The sequence below is a fragment of the Macrobrachium rosenbergii genome, chromosome 37, assembly GCF_040412425.1.
Source record: "Macrobrachium rosenbergii isolate ZJJX-2024 chromosome 37, ASM4041242v1, whole genome shotgun sequence".
NCBI classification, from domain to species: Eukaryota; Metazoa; Arthropoda; class Malacostraca; order Decapoda; family Palaemonidae; genus Macrobrachium; species Macrobrachium rosenbergii.
This window is the reverse complement of record NC_089777.1, coordinates 32849037-32871968: the sequence shown is the minus strand read 5'-3', so window position 1 is coordinate 32871968 and position 22932 is coordinate 32849037. Positions and strand designations below refer to the sequence as shown.

Genomic DNA, 22932 nt, shown 5'->3' with positions numbered 1-22932 from the left:
AGAGGCACTCAGTTACAGGCTGTCAAAGCTTATTGTTTTGACCAACCTTGTCAAATAACTTAAAAGATGAACTTGCCAATGTGTCCTTAGAACAATTTGAAAGTGTTTGCCTTCCCTCTGTTTGGACTTGTCAGAGAAAAAGTACTTGGACAAGCTTTAGGGCTCCAAGTACCTTGATAGCCCCTCTTTGACAGTAACAAGTTATTCAGCAGTTTCTAGTCCCTGTTGGCTGAGAATCTCAGGAGGAACGATACCTAGTTGCAATCAACTTTGAATTATTGCAGTTTCATAGGAGATTATCCAGTGTTGTCTCAGTAGAGTGGGCTTTTCTTTAGAAACAGCAAAAGCCTTTGCTAGATCTTGCAGAGCTTCAAACTTCAGCATCTACAGATCAAATTGGAACTGATTCTTTAGTTGGTGCAATAAGGACAGTAATCCACTTTGTTCCATCGCCTTACTGATTGCAGATTTTCACCTTTCCCTAAAATGCCATAAGAAGTTGTCAGTCTCAGTAATTAAAGGCTACAGATTGGCCGTGTCTGAAGTCTTTGAACTTCAAAGATTAATGTGGTTTCTTCAGTGGAACTTTAAATATTGATTTTCTTTTTCAGAATGAGGTTCTTGATTTTGCTGTCCAAGTATCCCACTGGGATTTGTCTTTGGTTTTGAAAAGCCTCACCAAATCCCCATACAAACACTTGTAAAATACCTCATTGTTGGGTCTCACACTGAAAAGAAAGCTCACTTGTGGCCTCTACACCTTAAAAAATGAGTCAGTGAGATATGCATAGTCACATGTGCTTAGGATGGAAGAACCATTCGATTGGCTTATGTAACAGACTAGCAAAAAGTTGAACCAAGGTAGCCAAGACCATTTCATAGGACCCTTTGCTCTCCCTTTTCTTGCTTCCTATTCCAAGAGGACTAGAGATTCTAGAAGGAACTTCTCTTGACTGTTTCCATTCCACAGGTCACTATAGGAAACCAATATCTAAAAACACTGCATCCTACTGACTCATGATATATGTAGGGCCTACAGAAATGTGATACATGGAAAACTATGTAAGTAAGAATTAAAGTCTACAAGGTCAGAGTACTTTCCGTGTCTTAGAAGTTTAAATATAATCTTGGAGGTCCCTGTAAATTATGCTCAGTTTTCCTAAGGTATGTAAAGGGGTTGATATTTCTTTAGTACTGGTAGTAGCAACATAGTAGGTATTGCCTTCAAGGGAGGACATATACGAGTCTGCCTAATTTACTTTGTCTCATCCACCTGAAGATGTATACTCTCAGGGTTACTAGCACTATCTCAACATAAATGATAAGCGTTTAGTCAAGACACACACGTAATCACCTTATTTTGCTCCCAAATAGGCTCTCCAACTCTTTCATTCCCCTGTACTGCTCAGAGCCTTGGGTCATTATCAGTGAGCTCAGTACAAATCCTGCAGGTTATAATCGGCCATGTCTGAGGCATTTATTTGTTTGATTCTCCATCCTGATATGTGATGCAGGCAGTATGAGGTATGGGCTGTGGTGAAACTAGATTTTTATTTTCAATGGCTATGGTGAAACTAGACTTATATTTTCAAAACTAAATTTTATTTTTCATACAAAAGTAAGGAAGTTATTGATGAGTACCCTAGAATTGATGCATAGTTGTACAGTACTATCACTCCTTGTCTGCTATGCATAACACTGCAGTGTCTGAGACATTTGATCATGAATTAACGATGTTTGTAGACTTGGTCTTTGAACCAGGTAGCAGCTTAAAATTAATTTTTACATTGTATATATAAAAGTGATGGGTTTATATGAAAATGTTTTTTATTAAAAATCTTAATTCTTATATTTCTTGGAAGTTTGTCAGTTGTAATTAAAGACAGACAGGTGCTACTTTTGTTCATAATATGCATACATTCATATGGAACAAGCCTAAAAGAACTGCCTTGCAAAGCAAGCATCAGGTGAATACACATATATTAATACATAAACAGCAGTACAGCATAGGACAGAAAAATGTGATGTAATGTTGCACCGTGCTTTAAAATAGTATTGAGAGCTTTTTTAAACATATGACCATCTACATTAATGTTACTGCCAGGAAGATTGTTCCACAGTTTTATAGTAAAAATCGAAAGACCACAGGCATTGGTCATTGTGGTATTTTGGTAATTCAGTAGAATGTGGATACTGACTATTCACAAAGTAGCATGCTCTACCGAGGGTGTGGCACCGAAGTCATTATCACAAATTTATTTCTAAAGTAATTAATGTAAGATGGTTAAACATTTTCTTGTAGTGAAGGTCAGAATTGTAATTGTCAGTATTAGAAAAATGTTAGCCACTGATTTGAGCAATGTGCAAACATTAAATGATCCTGGGAACTGTTCCAACACAACAGGACAACAATAATCTAATGCCATAATAGAAGTATGACAGATCTGAATCTGACATTATTAGTGTTTGTTGACTGCCGAAAAAGAAAGCTTGCAGTTAAAGACAACACCAAGTATCGTCTCATCTTCTGAATCATTGAGCAGTGTTATCTGTGCACAACCAGTCATGGAGTAAGAGCATAGATCAGCTAATAGGTAAAGTCAGCTTTTCTGGAGAACTTCTGCATGCACCACTGGCTGGTCTGCTCCAGATTTCTCTTAGGGCTAGTTGCACCTGCAACAACAGTTGTATTACCTGCATACTGTACTATCTTATTTTCTAGGCCATCAATCATGTCACTAGTAAAGACTAAAAACAGCAAAGGTCCCAGAATACTTCCCTGTGGAACACCAGACAAGATAGGTCTAAGCTCAGTAAAAACACCGACAACAAGTCTCTGCTGCTGGTTGCTTAGAAAACTGTGAGTAGGCCGTAAGCTATAAGTAGGTTGTAAGTCAGAGTCTGGGCACTATTAATATTATATACATTGTATGGCAAAGAAAGTGCTGTACTAATGTTTTACAAAACAGGTTAATTTTTTTTATTGTGGGCATCCTGTTTGTGCATGAGCAGGAATTTCTTTTTGTTATTGAAAATATTTGATGCCATTCTCACAGAATTAGTACTGGTACTCATGCTACAGTATTACAGTTATGAGACATCTTATGTTGTTGAGTCTCAGGAAATTTCTTGTATGAGATGGAAAAAAATCTGATTGAAGAGGACTGAAAATGCCAGTAGGTTCTAGTATAATAAAACCCTAGGTTTATTTAGTAGGTTGCCTAAAAAATTTTTTACGTTTTATTTATCAAGGACTATTTTCATTTTTAAGTTTTGCCCCTAAGTATTTAGCATCATGTCATTAATAGAGCTCTTTATAATCCTGCTTTTCATCCACTTTGAAGAGTTAGTAGTTCTCTATTGTGTAGGTTTGTTAAATTCTTTTCCTATAAAGCAATTGCACTTTCAGCTTTAAGCATAACTATTGTACTGTACTTAAAACATGCTCATAGGAAAGGGTTCCACTGTATGGGTAATTTGGGCTGCTCAGCAATTTTTCTCAGAAATAAAGTTTTGCCTTATTGATCGGACATCTTTTGCTCCACATATAGATGCTTATGCTGTTTTGTGACCAAATAACCACTGTTTTCAAACCTTAGGCTGTGCCTGAATCTCCATACCATGGCCTCCCACAGACTTGGGGTTTGAATTTTCTGGCTTGAGAGTACAGTCAAGTATGCTTGTCTATCCTTTGCATGCTCATATATCTTGCTCCTTATTCACCCAAGGTTTCTATTCCATGGATATTGCTAGGCAAGTTCATGGCTTCTTGGCTTGTTCCATATAAAAGTATGCTTATTCATTATAAGGATTTGCTGTTGATAATTAGGTAACCAAGTGTAGTTTTTTGTTATCACATTATGCAAGAGTTTATTTCATAAATTATCATACATTGCAGTTTTTATTGCTGAACTCTTGCAATTGTTATTGCTTCTCCACAACTTTTGTCAGTGTGATTCAACATGATAGAGTTTCAGATGGTTATTTATTTTATTAATAAAATATGTAAAATCATGTTAAGATTTAATGATGTGATGGTGGAGATTGTTAGTAATTAGCAATTACTCGATGTAGGTTGGACAAGTTTTTTAAATGATTAAGACTCATTTTAGTAACAATATATGAAGTAAATACTTATTAATAATGAAATGTATATGATTAAATTTGGAATTTTCTTTGATAATAATTTGATTAACAAATTTCATTTTAAAAATCTTCGTAAAATTTGCAGGTCTGTCCTTAACAAAAGTATCGATGCATTTGTGGTTTTACAAATATTGTTGAAAAATGTGGTTTGAATTTACTTTTACCCATGTGGAAATATTTAAAATTTGTTGTAACTGTGGAAATATTTAAAATTTGTTGTAACTGGATGCTTGGATTTTCAAGACTTTAGTCGATTAGGCTAGACCTTTGAGACTTGATAGACTTCGTTTGCTGGTCAGATTGTCATTCTAACTGATATAGTTGTTGAGGTATGTATAAAAATTTACATAATTATAATTACGTAAAAGTATCTGGTCATTTATGTTGAATGGCTGGCTTTCCATGTTGTAGGTAAAAGTAAGAAAATATCTAAACCATACATCTTTTCACAGATAAAGTACCGAGGATTTTATTTTTATGAAGAAAGTTTTATTTGTGCATACATACGAAGACTCCAGTGTACTCTATTTTAGTTTGTTTTTATGTATGAATTTAGAATCAGATATAAATAGCTTTGTCTTTTTTGCTGTTGATTAAGAATGTTCTTTAGCAGTAACTTGCCGAGATGTGATAGTACAGTAATGTGAAACAGAAAACTTGAATGTTGAAGATATTATCATGGTATTGTTTGGTGTTCTATAGTGTACAGTCATGTTTAATACAAAAAAAGTTATTGCCATATTTTACATAACCAAGTTTTAAAAAATTTTCTTTACAGAAATTAGAGGAAGAATTTGAAAAACAGCTTAATGAACAGGAGCAGTTTTATGGAGCCTACTTAAGCCGCGGTGTAGATTCAAACATGACACCCTCTCAGTCCACATCTAGCCTGGCCCGTTCTAATGCTTCATAGATTGGTTGGTTTCTGATGCAAGATATGCAGATATACAGTCATTATTGTGAACTTCTCAAAGAAATTAGTCCTAATTATGTGTTCAGGTTTGTTGATATAATTTTTTTTTTTTTACATGGGTTAATGGTATTTAGCAAGGGTCTTTAGTACCATTGTGGTTGTCAAAATGTTTTTTGTGACTAACACCCATGTAAACATTTATGATTTTATTTACTTTAAAGTAGAGGAGTAGTAGTGAAATCTCCTTTACAAAGGACTGCCAGGAACTATTCATGGGAACGTTAATTATACTATCACATTAGTGATGATTTGACCATGCTCTGGTTTAGTTGGTAATAAGTGACTACTGGATTTGGTTGGATGAACTTCAGTAATGCTGGCTTAGCTTTTTATCTAATTTATAGAAACTATATAAAACTCATTTGTGCTTTTTTGACAGTCGCCCAGTTCACAAGTTCGCGTATGTAATATGCTTTCTTAGTCAACTCCTGTAATGTATGACAGTACCTTATTGGTATTGATAGTTGTGTCGATACTTCTTTCTGAAACTTATTTATTGATTATCAAATACTCCGGAAAAGAAGCACAAACCTTATCTGTTAAGGATTAATGGTAAACCGTGTCTTACAGACTAGTGAAAATTCATAATATTCATTCATGACCATACGTTTATCAGTGTTTCCCTATCACATGGTGATCTGTATTTACTGCAAACCACCTCATAGGATAGTCATTTCATCTTAGTTATATTTTATTTTATTAGTTTTTCTCTCAGCTGTCAAGAAATTTATAGGTCAGGCATGTAATTTTAAACAAAATATTTATTTGGATTAATCTTCGCCCGAATTCACTTTTCAAAAATTAATTTTTAAGTTTCCCCATATTGTTTTAATACAGATTTATGGTAGTAGTCAGTAATGACTTTGTGTCATGCAAAGCAATTTTTCAATGAATAAATTGAGTCATTGATAAGGCCATAGAATAATCTTTGAATAAAGAAAAAAAAATTATACAATTGTGTGATTGTGCTTTGGTAAATGAAAATTAATTTAGTTTATGGTGGTTTGTGGTAAATGCTCTGGCGTCTCATTTCAGGTTTACTGAAACTAATAAGCACAAGATAACATGAGATTCATATTGCAGTAGTGTTGAATTTTAGGAAAAGAATAGTTTCTGGAATGTGTGTTCATTATAAAACCTTTTCTCTCAATACAAATATTGCCTGAAAATATGTAGGAAATGAACGGTGTGCAATTGAATTCCATGGCTGTTTTGAAGATGCAATAAAAAAAAAACTGCTGTACTTTACTATAATCATTTTATGACTCCAGACTGGTTCAACTTGAATTGTATCCATGTTTGTTTTTGTCATTACACCTTAAGATTAAAATTTAAAAAAAAAATGTGATAGTATGTGCTTACACCAGTCTAGGTAATGTCCATTGTTTTGAAATTTCAAGTTTTTATTTTAATCTGTATCATTAATAATATAAATACACTTATGAACACAAATGTACGCTTCAACATACATGTAATGTTTCATACATATCTATATACACTGCTGTATTCCAGTATTAAAGAATTATGTTTGGCCTGGCTGTGATATGAGTGCCACCATCTGTCTTTGCTTTTGAAGTTGTGTTGCTCAGTGGAATTTACCATTGACCTAATAAGGCAACGGTGTAATTTACAAATACTACTGCCCAGGGCAGGTAAGAAATTCAGTGCTGAATTTGCATTGGATTTGGAGAATTGCTTTGACGTGTTCAAATATGCATGCATCCCATGTAGATGTAAGAATATAATCTTGTAATCAGTATTTGTTATTGTTTACCATAAATTCAAAGGGAAAGAACAAAAGCTGAAGGAAGAAAATAATTTAAATAACAACAAACAGAAAGTGCTAATGAAAGCTGTCATCTAAAAACCAAAGAAGTTGACGAGACAGAGGGACTAATTTGGGTAAATGGGGAATCAGATATAAGAAAGGAAAATACGTTGGACCACCAGCAGAGAAACTGTAAAATTTCAAGGGCTACCAGCTAAAGTAGAAGAAATGTAAAAAAGGACAAAATGCAAAACCAATAGGTGTAGCAGTGTTTGTGACAAGGTAGGAAATTTATTGCTTTCTTCAGATTACTTCATTGTTCCATCCTTACATCTGCAGTTTTGCTTTACAAAAACAAATTTATAATGGTATTTACGAAGAGTTGCTTAGGTGCAGGTATTATGAAGGAGAGTGTAATTTACGGAAGACAGCATTTATGTACATTACATATTTAGAATGCATGCAATGGTTGTTCCTTGAATTGAAGGTATAGTGTGTATAGCCAAGAGCACCCTCATGGGAGACTGGCTCTTATATAATCCATACCATTAAGTTTTCCTTAGTAGAAAATAAATCTAGTTACTCTTGGTGCATAGCAAAGATACACATTGGCAATGAGGCAAACATCAAGGAAATAACCGCTTTAAGAAATTATCTTAGTTTTTGAAGGAAATATCAAGAAAATGAATGTAAAATCCAAGGGATGAGTATTGTTTTGATGTCCATTAACATACAAGTGCAATCAACCTCCTGTTTGCTGGCTTTTTCATTCAGTAATTTTCTTTATAAAATTAGGGTAAGCAAGGATTGCCTATACATAAAGTGAAGCTTGCTTAATATGTTACACTGGCATCTTTTGCATGAACAAATTTAAAGGGAATGGTTATGAAAAACACAGCTCCAAATGTAGTCCATTCATTATCAGCCACCAAGAATATGAAAGGAAAATCTATTCTGGTTATTAATTATTGTAAACCTATAAAATGAATAGTACTTTTTGTCATAACCTTTATTCAGTCCCTAGAAGCAATCAGAGCAATGACATATTTTCACAGTTTTTCTGGGCAATTGTTGATCAGTTGGTGGATTGAGTTATGGTTCTCTGGTGTCTTGTCTGAATATGTGATATATCATATACAGTGGGTCCTCGACCTACGGCGGGGGATCCATTCCGGCGCCCTAAGTCAATTTTTCGCTGTTATCGGTGCTTTAACAGCTTATGGTGCTGGAACTCGAGTTACAGCGCTGTAAGTTGATATTGTATCAACTTACAGCGCCGTAAGTTGATGCTGCATCAAGTTACAGCACCGTTAGTTGATGCTGCATCAAGTTACAGCACTGTAAGTTGATGCTACATCAAGTTACAGCACCATTAATTTGATGCTATTCTTGCTGTTAGTGCCGTTAATGGCATGACTTTGAGCGCCGTAAGTTGAGGACGCACTCAGTTACCAGAACAAACTTCATTTCACTGGAAATCTACCATATAAAATTGTGATTAATGGCTAGATCTTAAAATTTTATGCATATACAGATTTATTTAACATATGTATATTATGTACATACAGTATTTGCATATATACTGTAATTATAGGTATCTCAATATGAAGTAAATACTGTACTGTATATATTAAATAAAATATTGTGTGTATATAATATACTCAATAACAGTATGTGTATATAGAAGAAATTTATTTGTACTTGGAGATTGTTCCATCTTTGCTGTCACTAGGACAGAGGTGTTACTTTAGGGCTCATATGCTAATTGAAAAAGAATGTGACATGTAGGGAACAGTTACTTTCAGTGCAAGAGGGTTAAAAATTATTGGAACAGAGAGTACCTACCCATATGCTTTGTGGTAATGCTAGCATTCCATTTCCCCATTCTGGGAATATGCATGATACAGTGCATCATGTTACATTCTTGGTCTTGAAATATATTTGACTCGTGCCTCTTTTAATAAATTAGATGCTTTATAAAATGTAGTAGGTCATCTAAGAAGGAGGACCATTAGAATGGTTATATAAAACAGAATGCAGGGTTTCAGAACTTGTAAATTTTCTCAAGTTCGTGTAAGACATTTATTTTGTAAGTGATAGATGCTGGTAGCCAAAAGTTGCCTGTTTTCATGATAATAATGAATGCAAAATTTGTTGCAAAAAACAAAAATAAATAAATAAAATGAACATTAGTCAAAACACAGTATTCAGTTATTGTTCTTTTTAAAAAACTTATTTTAAAGTCATGGTCAGATGTTTCTGTTCAGAATGAGTTAGAAGAGAGCACTGCATAAGGTTAAGCTTACTATGGAAGTATTCAAAGAAACAAATATTATCTTCAGACCCCCCTTGAGACTTCACCATTATTCAGTATTTTGATGGCATTAGTGACAAAATAGACCTTTTACAGTGAAGTTCAAAATGGTCAAGAAAGAGGCAAAATATGTTGTATTGATTTAGGAATGTGTGAAATAACAGAAGAATGAATGAAAGAGAGAAATAGATTTACAGAAGATTCTGCTGGGCTTAAGAGGAGTCCAAAAGACAAAAGCACTGATGAGTGAAATGACGTTGTGATTACTTTATCCTGTACTGTACAATTGTAATGTTGCAGTGAATCCTATTGTTAATGAGAGTAGCATATGTAAAACTAGTTTCAATTTTCACTTTGTAGAGAGTAAGACCTCAATAGGGGATGTTTAGTTTTAAGATCATTTAAGAGAGGAAGTGAAACATCAGTCAAGAGTAGTCATTTCCAAGTCTTTGAGGCTTCCACTTTATGGCTCAGAGTTGAATGGATTAAACCTTGAATGCTTGTGATTCAGAAACATTGTTATTGTAATTAGGCAGAAGGCATGATTTTACCATAGAAGGAAAATGAAATTGAAGGTCACAGAAACTTGAAAGTGAGTGATGGAGGAGTTTAAAAGTCCATGAACAGATATTTCTCAGGTGGAAGTAGAAATACTAACACTCATTCTAAACTTGATACTAGAAGAATTATAATCATAGCAACTAATTCCACATACTATTTATATTTTTCTATCCTTTTGGGTCACCTTATTTTCCTACACTTAAAAGTAACCCCTTCCCACCCTGGCAAGATGACAAGGAATTTTGTGTATATCTATAAACAATCAACCCCAAATTTTGCAAGTCCCCCCTGCCCCCACCCTCTCTCTCTCTCTCTCTCAACAGATCAAAAGATTCCATAATATTCTGCCACTGCTTTTCTGTTTCACTGATATTCGCAGATTATCAGAGAAAATTGCGAATATAACGCTACTCTTCTATGCACAGTGGGAACAAGTTATCATCCATTTTAAAGTTTTAATTTATTTCGAAAAATCATAAGAGTATTATAGGGTGACCCAGTGAATAACCAGACCTGCAAATGATAGGGATTGACTGTATATATATACATATAGTGTGTGTGCATATGTGTGATGGTGTATATGTATTGTATGAGTGTAAATATATATAAATTCTTATATAGAAGAGAAGGAAAGGTAGAGGATGTGCTACATCAGTGTAAAAGATTTGATATGTCTCATGAGGATCATAACTTCCAGGTAAGTGTGAATATATTCAGGCATTGACAATAAGATATTTAGGTGTATATTTAAGTGTTCATCAGACTTTTATCATTACTACTAACAAATTTTGGAAGTTAATAGTGTTTGATGTATGTTGATATAACATCTTTGATGTATGTTGGTACAGCTGTCATAATTGTTGGAATTTAATTCATTTTATTGGAAATGTAACAAGCCTTTCATAGACTTATTCTTATTCATCGTTGCACTACTTTGCAAAATTGTACCTTAATATTTTTGTGGTGTTTATGTGAAATGTAGTAAATGCTCCTATGTTGAAACTTTGTTTGAATTGCTGTATTATATGACTACATTGTATTCTATAATTTACTGTAGTCTCTTTCAGTATTGTACTTAGCATCAATTCTTTGACCTCTTCTTTTTATGGTCCGTACTGCAAAAAGGCACAGTGATGGTGCGAAAGTTTAGCCTTTGAAGTTGTGAAATGATATATTAAGTTCTGTATGTATTCCAGTCTCTACGAGTCAAACCATGCAATAATGGGATAACCTAGTTTTATACTTCCTAACTCTTGTATGACATTTTATTTGCTTCAATCTCTGATATTGACTGATAGGGTCTCTAAGATGAGTTTTAGTCGTAGGAACCATTAAGCAATGTGGTTACTACAGTATACATGTTAATTGTCCAATTTTTGGACTAGAACTGTAAAGATTTGTGTAAGTTATCTTTAAATATATACTTGTTGACCAACAGTGTATAGAAATAATAAATTGCTTTATTACTCAGTTTTATTGTTTATGTAATCATGATTCCTTTTCCACTATATGGGGTTAGCTTAGTTCCTAATCCCATCTAGGTATTGGTGCAAGAGCAGATTTTTGATCGCCTTGTTGAAATCATAAGATCAAGTAACCTACAAACAAGGTCATCTTTTTTTATTCATTTTAGTCTCTTGAAACAGTTATGTGGCAAGATTTGTGGCATGATGATAATAGCAAATTAAAGCAACTTAACTAATACAATTATGGTAGTTGTCAATGCAAAAGAAAGGGGTACGATAACGGTGTCAACCATTTAAGAACTGGACACACTTATTTAACACATCACTGTCTGCGACCGTTCTTGTTTGTAGAACATACAACATTAATGTATCATAATATACATGAATACAGTAGCACCTCAACCTATGCTTTGAAAGTGACTTTCTAATACAGTAGCACCAACCTATGCTTTGAAAGTGACTTTCTGATAAGTAACAAATAATACCCTATTTGTTCCCAAATAGATACAAACCATTGCCTTATATATGAGTATCCTTCTGCACGAGCTGGAAATGATCGTTAGTATGATTGCTGACTGTTTTGGTCATCTGTTTTTCCATATAAAAATATGGAGAATAAAAGAAGACCAACAGCAGGGTAAGTCATGCTTTCCCACTGGGGATGTTGCACCTTGCAACGAGCACTATTGCACCTTGCAACGAGCACTATGAAGGATCAGTGGGTTCTTTCAGCCATGCTGATGATGGTTGGGTTGTATGGATGGATGGATGTATGATATTTAGGGCAAAAGCCCAGGCACTGGGGCCAACAAGGCCATTCAGTGCCGTAATGGAAAGAAAATAAATTATGTTAAAGTTATGAATTCATGAAGGAAATGATTAATAAATAAAATGAAGTGATGTGACCAATAAATAAGGGTATGAAGTTTAATGAATGATGTGCTATATACATAAAAAAAAATTAATGTCATTAAAATTCTACGTGATGTAATAAATTATTAAATAAAATTAAATATCGTTAAAAATTTTAATACACTTTAAAAAAGAGATGATAGCAGAAATATCTGCTTCATCTCCCAAAATATCAGACAGGGATTTACCCTGAAAATATCTCTCTCTTTGGTTAAAATATCTGGGGCAGACCGCCAGAATGTGCTCCACTGTTAGTGTCTCATCACAGTAAGCACACTCTGGAGGGCTGCTTCCTTCAAAAATAAACTGATGGGTCAGACGAGTGTGCCCAATCCTTAATCTCGTTAAAATAACCTCTGTTCGCCTGTCAAGCTGGAATGACGAAGACCACGGTAGTACATTATCCCTAATATTTCTATATTTCTTATTATTGGCAAGAAGGAGAGAAGTCCACCTTTCTTGCCATTTACTTAAAACATAAGATCTAATGGGACCTTTTAGATCTGTATGAGGCACTTTTCTAAAAGAGGTTTCTGATAAAATACTAGCAGCTTTCGCTTCCCTGTCTGCCATCTCGTTTCCACGAATCCCCACGTGAGAAGGGACCCAACAGAAAGAGACTGATTTACGTCGACAATATATACGAAAAAGCCACTCCTGAACTTTTTTGAATTAATGGATGAAAGCTATTAAATTTTTAATAGCTTCTAAGGTGCTTCTAGAGTCTGAGTATATGACAAAATTAGAGTCACTACTTTGAAAACTAAATCTAGGGCAGACACTACGGCTGTTAATTCGGCAGTAAATATTGATGCAGAGTCAGGTAATTTAGCTGTATACGCTGTATCACCAAGGATAACAGCGCAACCAACACCACTATCTGACTTAGATCCATCTGTATAAATTTTTGTAAAATTAGTATGGGTAACATCGTGCTCTAAGAATTTTCCCTAATCTCTTCTACAGTGCAGTCCTTTTTGTTAAACAGTTTCTTACATATTGATGCTTCTGGGATAAGCCATGGAGGATTTACAGGATATTCTACTTCCAGGACTTTCTGGGATTTAAGGTGATTATTCCTAACATCCTCATTCAGTCGAATTTGGAATGGTTTAGAAGCTCTTGTACCAGAAAAACTTCGAGAGTCTGTTTCCTTTAGTGCTTGAAAGGAGGGATTTTTGGGAGCACTTTTCATTCTAGCCATGTATCGCAACCCTAGCTCTTGCCTTCTTAGATCAAAGGGGTAAATGATCTGTGTCGACATAAATGCTTTCAACAGGCGAAGTTCTAAAAGCCCCTGAGCATATTCTCAACCCCATGTTGTGTACAACATCCAGTTCCTTTAGCTTGGTTTTACAGGCTGAGGAATAAATCTGACAGCCATAGTCTAACTTAGATCGACACAGAGAGTCATATAGCCTCAGAAGGGATTTCTTATCAGCCCCCAACTAAATCCAGAGACAACCTTTAAAATATTCATAGATTGTTTAACATTAAACTTTCGGGCATTTACATTGGCTAGCCCATGTTAATTTATGGTCAATAGTCATCCCCAGAAATTTAACTTCACTCTCGTAAGGAAGGATGGACCCTTTTAAACTGAGTGTGGGAACCTCTTCCACACGCCAGCACCTGGTGAATCTTACTGCAACTGTTTTGGAAGAGGAGAATTTGAAACCATTCTCATCAGCCCACTTAGTAATAGCATTAATAGACCTTTGCAAATGTTTACATACGGACAAGGAATCATATCCTGTGCAGTATATTGCAAGGTCATCGACAAAAAGCGAGCATTTAACAGGGGCGAGATTTTTTCAATCACACTATTTATTGCCACTGAAAAAGTGTTACACTTAAAACGCTTCCTTGGGGAACTCCTTCCTCCTGCATAAAAGGTTGGGAGAAGGAGTTTCCCACTCTTACCTTAAAAAGTCTGTCTGATAAAAAGGAATATATAAACCTGACCATTCTTCCACATATGCCCATCTTGTACAATTGTTTCATGATGCCAATTCTCCAGGTAGTGTCATATGCTTTCTCCAAGTCAAAAAATATGCCAATGGTCTGACACTTTTTGGCGAATCCTTGCTGGATTTGGTTGGTCAGCCTCAGCAAGGGATCAAGGGTGGAGCGGTTTTTTCTGAAACCAAATTGAAATGGCGATAGTAATCCTTTGGTCTCCAGGTGCCAAACCAGTCTAGTATTTATCATTTTCTCCATCAGCTTACATACACAGCTGGTAAGAGCTATTGGTCTATAGCTGGTGGCTTGGGAAGCATCTTTATTAGGCTTTTTAACAGGGACAATTATGGATATTTTCCAGTCCTTGGGTAAAATTCCAGTTTCCCATATTTTGTTTATAATCTTCCGTAAATATTTTTGGCATCATCTGGGAGGTGTTTCAGCATTTCATATATGATTGTATCCTCACCTGGAGCTGTGGATTCACTTGAGAGCTCCTCACGAAGTTCTCTTAGGAAAATTTGTAGTTGTATGGTTCAGATTTTCCCGAATCAAACTTCAGACACATTTCAGAATTCTAATTCTTTGAAATTCTGGAGAATAATTGTTAGGGCTGGAAACTAGAAAAGTGTTTTCCTAGCTCATTGGCAACTTCAGTGGGCTCTGTGATTAGAGTGTCATTTATTTTTAATGAGGGCAATGGTGACGCTACAAATTTTCCACTCAGTTTCCTTATTTTGCGCCACACCACTCTCAGTGGGGTCTTGGAGTTTATTCCATTAATATAGTAAAGCCAACATTCTCTTTTGGCTTTCTTATAAAAGCGCCGCTGCTTGGCTAAAGCACGTTTGTAGATTAATTTAGACTGAGGGGAGCCACTAGATGGATGGATGTATGATATTTAGGGCAAAAGCCCAGGCACTGGGGCCAACAAGGCCATTCAGCGCCGTAATGGAAAGAAAATAAATTATGTTAAAGTTATGAATTCATGAAGGAAATGATTAATAAATAAAATGAAGTGATGTGACCAATAAATAAGGGTATGAAGTTTAATGAATGATGTGCTATATACAAAAAAAAAAAAAATTAATGTCATTAAAATTCTACGTGATGTAATAAATTAAATAAAATTAAATATCGTTAAAAATTTTAATACACTTTAAAAGAGATGATAGCAGAAATATCTGCTTCATCTCCCAAAATATCAGACAGGATTTACCTGAAAATATCTCTCTTTGGTTAAAATATCTGGGGCAGACCACCAGAATGTGCTCCACTGTTAGTGTCTCGTCACAGTAAGCACACTCTGGAGGGCTGCTTCCTTCTAAAATAAACTGATGGGTTAGACGAGTGTGCCCAATCCTTAATCTCGTTAAAATAACCTCTGTTCGTCTGTCAAGCTGGAATGACGAAGACCACGGTAGTACATTATCCCTAATATTTCTATATTTCTTATTATTGGCAAGAAGGGGAGAAGTCCACCTTTCTTGCCATTTACTTAAAACATAAGATCTAATGGGACCTTTTAGATCTGTATGAGGCACTTTTCTAAAAGAGGTTTCTGATAAAATACTAGCAGCTTTCGCTTCCCTGTCTGCCATCTCGTTTCATGAATCCCACGTGAGAAGGGACCCAACAGAAAGAGACTGATTTACGTCGACAATATATACGAAAAAGCCACTCCTGAACTTTTTCAATTAATGGATGAAAGCTATTAAATTTTTAATAGCTTCTAAGGTGCTTCTAGAGTCTGAGTATATGACAAAATTAGAGTCACTACTTTGAAAAAACTAAATCTAGGGCAGACACTACGGCTGTTAATTCGGCAGTAAATATTGATGCAGAGTCAGGTAATTTAGCTGTGTACGCTGTATCACCAAGGATAACAGCGCAACCAACACCACTATCTGACTTAGATCCATCTGTATAAATTTTTGTAAAATTAGTATGGGTAACATCGTGCTCTAAGAATTTTCCCTAATCTCTTCTACAGTGCAGTCCTTTTTGTTAAACAGTTTCTTACATATTGATGCTTCTGGGATAAGCCATGGAGGATTTACAGGATATTCTACTTCCAGGACTTTCTGGGATTTAAGGTGATTATTCCTAACATCCTCATTCAGTCGAATTTGGAATGGTTTAGAAGCTCTTGTACCAGAAAAACTTCGAGAGTCTGTTTCCTTTAGTGCTTGAAAGGAGGGATTTTTGGGAGCACTTTTCATTCTAGCCATGTATCGCAACCCTAGCTCTTGCCTTCTTAGATCAAGGGGTAAATGATCTGTGTCGACATAAATGCTTTCAACAGGCGAAGTTCTAAAAGCCCTGAGCATATTCTCAACCCCATGTTGTGTACAACATCCAGTTCCTTTAGCTTGGTTTTACAGGCTGAGGAATAAATCTGACAGCCATAGTCTAACTTAGATCGACACAGAGAGTCATATAGCCTCAGAAGGGATTTCTTATCAGCCCCCAACTAAATCCAGAGACAACCTTTAAAATATTCATAGATTGTTTAACATTAAACTTTAGGGCATTTATGTGGCTAGCCCATGTTAATTTATGGTCAATAGTCATCCCCAGAAATTTAACTTCACTCGTAAGGAAGGATGGACCCTTTTAAACTAAGTGTGGGAACCTCTTCCACACGCCAGCACCTGGTGAATCTTACTGCAACTGTTTTGGAAGAGGAGAATTTGAAACCATTCTCATCAGCCCACTTAGTAATAGCATTAATAGACCTTTGCAAATGTTTACATACGGACAAGGAATCATATCCTGTGCAGTATATTGCAAGGTCATCGAAAAAGCGAGCATTTAACAGGGGCGAGATTTTTTCAATCACGCTATTTATTGCCACTGAAAAAGTGTTACACTTAAAACGCTTCCTTGGGAACTCCTTCCTCCTGCATAAAAGGTTGGGAGAAGGAGTTTCCACTCTTACCTTAAAAAGTCTGTCTGATAAAAAGGAATATATAAACCTGACCATTCTTCCACATATGCCCATCTTGTGCAATTGTTTCATGATGCCAATTCTCCAGGTAGTGTCATATGCTTTCTCCAAGTCAAAAAATATGCCAATGGTCTGACACTTTTTGGCGAATCCTTGCTGGATTTGGTTGGTCAGCCTCAGCAAGGATCAAGGGTGGAGCGGTTTTTCTGAAACCAAATTGAAATGGCGATAGTAATCCTTTGGTCTCCAGGTGCCAAACCAGTCTAGTATTTATCATTTTCTCCATCAGCTTACATACACAGCTGGTAAGAGCTATTGGTCTATAGCTGGTGGCTTGGGAAGCATCTTTATTAGGCTTTTTAACTGGGACAATTATGGATATTTTCCAGTCCTTGGGTAAAATTCCAGTTTCCCATATTTTGTTTATAATCTTCAGTAAATATTTTTGGCATCATCTGGGAGGTGTTTCAGCATTTCATATATGATTGTATCCTCACCTGGAGCTGTGGATTCACTTGAGAGAGCGCCTCACGAAGTTCTCTTAGGGAAAATTTGTAGTTGTATGGTTCAGATTTTCCTGAATCAAACTTCAGACACATTTCAGAATTCCTAATTCTTTGAAATTCTGGAGAATAATTGTTAGGGCTGGAAACTTTAGAAAAGTGTTTTCCTAGCTCATTGGCAACTTCAGTGGGCTCTGTGATTAGAGTGTCATTTATTTTTAATGAGGGCAATGGTGACGCTACAAATTTTCCACTCAGTTTCCTTATTTTGCGCCACACCACTCTTAGTGGGGTCTTGGAGTTTATTCCATTAATATAGTAAAGCCAACATTCTCTTTTGGCTTTCTTATAAAAGCGCCGCTGCTTGGCTAAAGCACGTTTGTAGATTAATTTAGACTGAGGGGAGCCACTAGTTTTGTAACGTCTGTAGCATTTCCTAGTCACTTTTCTCAGAATACCACATGTCTTATTCCACCAGGGAACTGCAGGTCTACGAGGTTTGCCTTTTGTTTTGGAATCGAGCTTTCAGCACTCTTCAAAGTAGATTCAATAAAGTAATCATAGGCATCTAGATGAGAATGAAAGGACTCAAACTCCCTATCTAGATTGACACCCTTACTAAATTTATCCCAGTCTGCGTCCTCTACCTTCCACTTAGGTAAAACTTCAGATGGAGCATTCAGAGCATATTTCAAATGGATCGGGTAGTGATCACTTCCATTTAAATCTTCATTAACAGACCAATTAAAATCAAGGTGGATACTAGTTGAAGAAATACTAAGGTCCAGTGCAGAGAAATGATTATCGTGAATGTTGTGGAAAGTCATTGACCCATTATTATACAGGGTAACATCATTCCTGTCAATAAGGTCTTCGATTAATTTCCCTTTACTATCTAAAAACCGACTTCCCCAAAGGGGATTGTGGGCATTAAAATCACCTAGCAAAAGTAAAGGAGCTGGAAGTTGGTCAATTAACGACTGAATATCTCCAATGTTAAAATCAAGGTCTGGTGGAAGGTATAAGGAGCAGATTGTTATCCTCTTTTCCAAAATGACTGAAATAGCGATAGCTTGTAGTGTTGTATTTAATTGTATTGTGGAGTGCTGTAGAGATTTATTAATAATAATTGCAGCACCTCCATGGGCACGATCACCAATTGGGGGATATGATTTAAATATTGAATAATTTAGTCCAGGATTATAAACAGAGTTGCCTAACATTGTTTCCTGTAGGCATATAATCCCTGGATTAACTTCATGCATTAAAACTTTAAGGTCTTCTGTACGGGCTCTGAGACCTTTACAGTTCCACTGAAGAATATCGAGCAAGAATGCTAAGGTGGTAAAATGTGCTACTTCCCACTCCTTGGAGGGGAAGTACTGTTCCTAGGGTGGAGTGGGAAATTCTCCTTTATAAGAGATTGTTTTCTTAATCCCTTTTCATCTGAATTGGTGTTCAGGGTCTTTGGTTGATCTTCATATTTTTTTATTATGAACCTGATGTTCAGAATTATTGCTGTGGTTCTGTGCACCACTAATCCTATTTGTCTTAGGGCGGCAAGACTGAATTGAACTCAGATGTTTTTGTTCTGAAACTACTTTTGGAACCACCTTTCTAGGAGGAGAGATGTCTTCCAAAACACTGAACCCATTTGAAGTTTTTATTATAAAATTATCATTATTTGGGGAACTATTTCTTGTGCGTTTCTTGGTAGTTGCAATTCGTAGTTTTATTATTATTTTTGTTTGTGGCTGTGGCGATTGATGGCTCTGAACTAGCTCTATCTAATTGGGATTGTTCCTTTAGCTTATTTTGGTTTGAAGTATTTTCAGAATATTTTCCTGAATTATTGGTTGATTTTGGCACCCTTTATTTTTGGAGATGAATCGACAGCTGTGGATGTGGTGGAAGATAAATTTTCTGTGCTTTTGAAGTACAATTTTTGCTACTGGACTTCAAAGCACTTGCCGACGAAAGTTTCTCACCAGTTTGGAGATTTTCATTATTATTTATGGTTCGAGAAATACCAGGTTTGTGATATCTTCCATCAGACACAGTTATTGGTGGCCTTACATTGTTGGAAGTTTTCATAAGTTTTATTACAGAAGCATACGTAGTGTTGGCACTTTTGTTTGCCCCCATTACCGTGCGCTTTGCTTCACTAATGCTAATATGTTCATTATCTGCCACTGCCAACACGTCTTGTTCAAATTTATATCTGGGACAAGCCCTAGAGTTTGGTGTGTGATCACCCTTGCAAAGAAAACAGTATCGGGCTGCTTTGCAATCATCAAAATTATCGTGCTCTGCAGAGCACACAGGACATCTTTTATTGTTATCGCAAGAGTTTTGAATGTGGCCATATTCAAAGCATTTGCGACACTGTCTAGGACTTTTTATATTTTTTAACCTGCATCCTCTCATGGCCAACAATGATGGTATCAGGTAGGTAATTGGAGGAGAAGGTTAAAAGAATAGCTGCATCACCACCCAGTTTTTTTACATGAGATACACAAGGAGGGCATCGATGGAGAATCTCTCCTCTTTAAAAACATGCAGATCTTTTGAGTAAACTACTCCTTTCAGTGTATTAAAGAATCTGTGAGATGAAATAGATTCAATATTTCCACTTTCAGGAGGTTTAAAGTTAGCTAACAGAACTGCTTGAGTCTCATTTCCAGCTTTTATTAGAAGATTCTTTCCATACCGTTTCAAATTTCCTATGGGAATGGAACCAACCTTGCTCTCAATGCAGTCAGCAGCTTTTATCAAATTTTTTCCTCCTCCTTGTAGATAGCAACATGCCATAGAGGGGAGGAAGAGCTCTGGTACATGGGACTGGTCCATGTTCTTCAGCCTTTGGAACAAAGTCAAATGGCTCATCATTCAAGTTTTTCACTGAAAACACTTTCGTGCTGACAACTGAGTCATTTAGAATGTGGCCATGGAGTCTCTGTTGTGCCTCACTAGCTTCCAAGGGAGAGGAAAATTTGATAAAAGCACAAAATGACTGCTTATCTTTTCTAGAACTAATTTAATTCTTTCCACTTTGCCGAATTGCTTCACTACACTGTATAAACATTCGTAATCTAATGATAAGTTTACATTAGTGCAATAAAGGACCCTATTATTTGAATCAAATCCACCAGATTTATTAACACCCTGGTGTCTCAGTGTTTGTTCTGTCCAACAGCCAAGCCCGTATCCATGTTCATGTCAGAAGTCGTTTACCAGTGCCGTTAAGTCATCGGATCCAGGGGAGGGAGAACTAGAAGCCAAATCCATAAGTTTAAACCAGTCCACATGCAAAGGTCCAAAAAGTGCACACCTGACACCCAAGAGCCCCGCACAGACCCCGACAGCATATCAAAAGGACAAACTGGGCAGCTCCACTGCTCAGCTTCCCACCCCAACACACTCCCAAAGCCCACGAAGAGACCCCAAGCTGCCAAGCATGCACACATCAGACCACCACACACAAACTGGTTCATCCACCCACCCAAAACTGCTTGGTCATATCAAGAAAGTATCGTAGATCAGTCAGGTATTCGCATTCTCCACCAATGGCACAAGTGAGAGTTGACTCCCAACAGTCCACCCCATACCCTACCCTTTCAGGATAGCACCAGTACGCTTGCAGTGGCCCAGGTATAAGCCAATCCGCCTGCTGGGAGTTCTGCCCCCACTAATGGGGACTGACTCCCCCACTCCAACCGTACTCGTGGGCTTCGGACAAAAGCCAGGAGTCCCACCTCCAAAACCAGCCCCCTGGATTCCGATGGGCTGATCCCCAGAGATGGTTCCGCCCCTCAAGATAGCAGTGGAAAAATCCCATCACCATCTCTTAGGTCCAAACTATCTCGGGTGGCGACTCAACCACCACAACTCCCACAATTAGCTTCGAATGCGAACCCCTTCCAAAAAACGATCCCTTCTCAGACTCACCTAAGCAGTAAAATTTTGCGAATGTGGAAATGTCCACGCCATTTAAACCAAAAACTATGTAGGATGATTCGTCAGGACCCGGGCCCAAAGGCCAGGGTCCCTTAGCCCCTCACCTCGTCAAGGCGTCCTACTCGAGGGGGAGGGGAGCCACTAGTTTTGTAACGTCTGTAGCATTTCCTAGTCACTTTTCTCAGAATACCACGTCTTATTCCACCAGGGAACTGCAGGTCTACGAGGTTTGCCTTTTGTTTTTAGAATCGAGCTTTCAGCACTCTTCAAAGTAGATTCAATAAAGTAATCATAGGCATCTAGATGAGAATGAAAGGACTCAAACTCCCTATCTCGATTGACACCCTTACTAAATTTATCCCAGTCAGCGTCCTCTACCTTCCACTTAGGTAAAACTTCTGATGGAGCATTCAGAGCATATTTCAAATGGATCGGGTGGTGATCACTTCCATTTAAATCTTCATTAACAGACCAATTAAAATCAAGGTGGATACTAGTTGAAGAAATACTAAGGTCCAGTGCAGAGAAATGATTATCGTGAATGTTGTGGAAAGTCATTGACCCATTATTATACAGGGTAACATCATTCCTGTCAATAAGGTCTTCGATTAATTTCCCTTTACTATCTAAACCGACTTCCCCAAAGGGGTTGTGGGCATTAAAATCACCTAGCAGAAGTAAAAGGAGCTGGAAGTTGGTCAATTAACGACTGAATATCTCCAATGTTAAAATCAAGGTCTGGTGGAAGGTATAAGGAGCAGATTGTTATCCTCTTTTCCAAAATGACTGAAATAGCGACAGCTTGTAGTGTTGTATTTAATTGTATTGTGGAGTGCTGTAGACATTTATTAATAATAATTGCAGCACCTCCATGGGCACGATCACCAATTGGGGATATGATTTAAATATTGAATAATTTAGTCCAGGATTATAAACAGAGTTGCCTAACATAGTTTCCTGTAGGCATATAATCCCTGGATTAAATTCAAGCATTAAAACTTTAAGGTCTTCTGTACGGGCTCTGAGACCTTTACAGTTCCACTGAAGAATATCGAGCAAGAATGCTAAGGTGGTAAATGTGCTACTTCCCACTCCTTGGGGGAAGTACTGTTCCCAGGGTGGAGTGGGAAATTCTCCTTTATAAGAGATTGTTTTCTTAATCCCTTTTCATCTGAATTGGTGTTCAGGGTCTTTGGTTGATCTTCATATTTTTTATTATGAACCTGATGTTCAGAATTATTGCTGTGGTTCTGTGCACCACTAATCCTATTTGTCTTAGGGCGGCAAGACTGAATTGAACTCAGATGTTTTTGTTCTGAAACTACTTTTGGAACCACCTTTCTAGGAGGAGAGATGTCTTCCAAAACACTGAACCCATTTGAAGTTTTTATTATAAAATTATCATTATTTGGGAACTATT

General features: G+C 36.6%; 1 protein-coding gene across 1 annotated transcript in view; it reads left to right on the top strand.

The window, feature by feature from the left end:
- The window catches only part of LOC136825455 (STE20-like serine/threonine-protein kinase), a 114268-nt gene extending 103036 nt beyond the window's left edge, over positions 1-11232 (top strand). The window contains 1 exon segment of the mRNA XM_067081926.1: positions 4925-11232. Within this exon segment, the coding sequence (XP_066938027.1) occupies positions 4925-5059 (135 nt within the window). The 3' untranslated portion in view covers positions 5060-11232.
- Positions 11233-22932: the final 11700 nt, after the last annotated feature.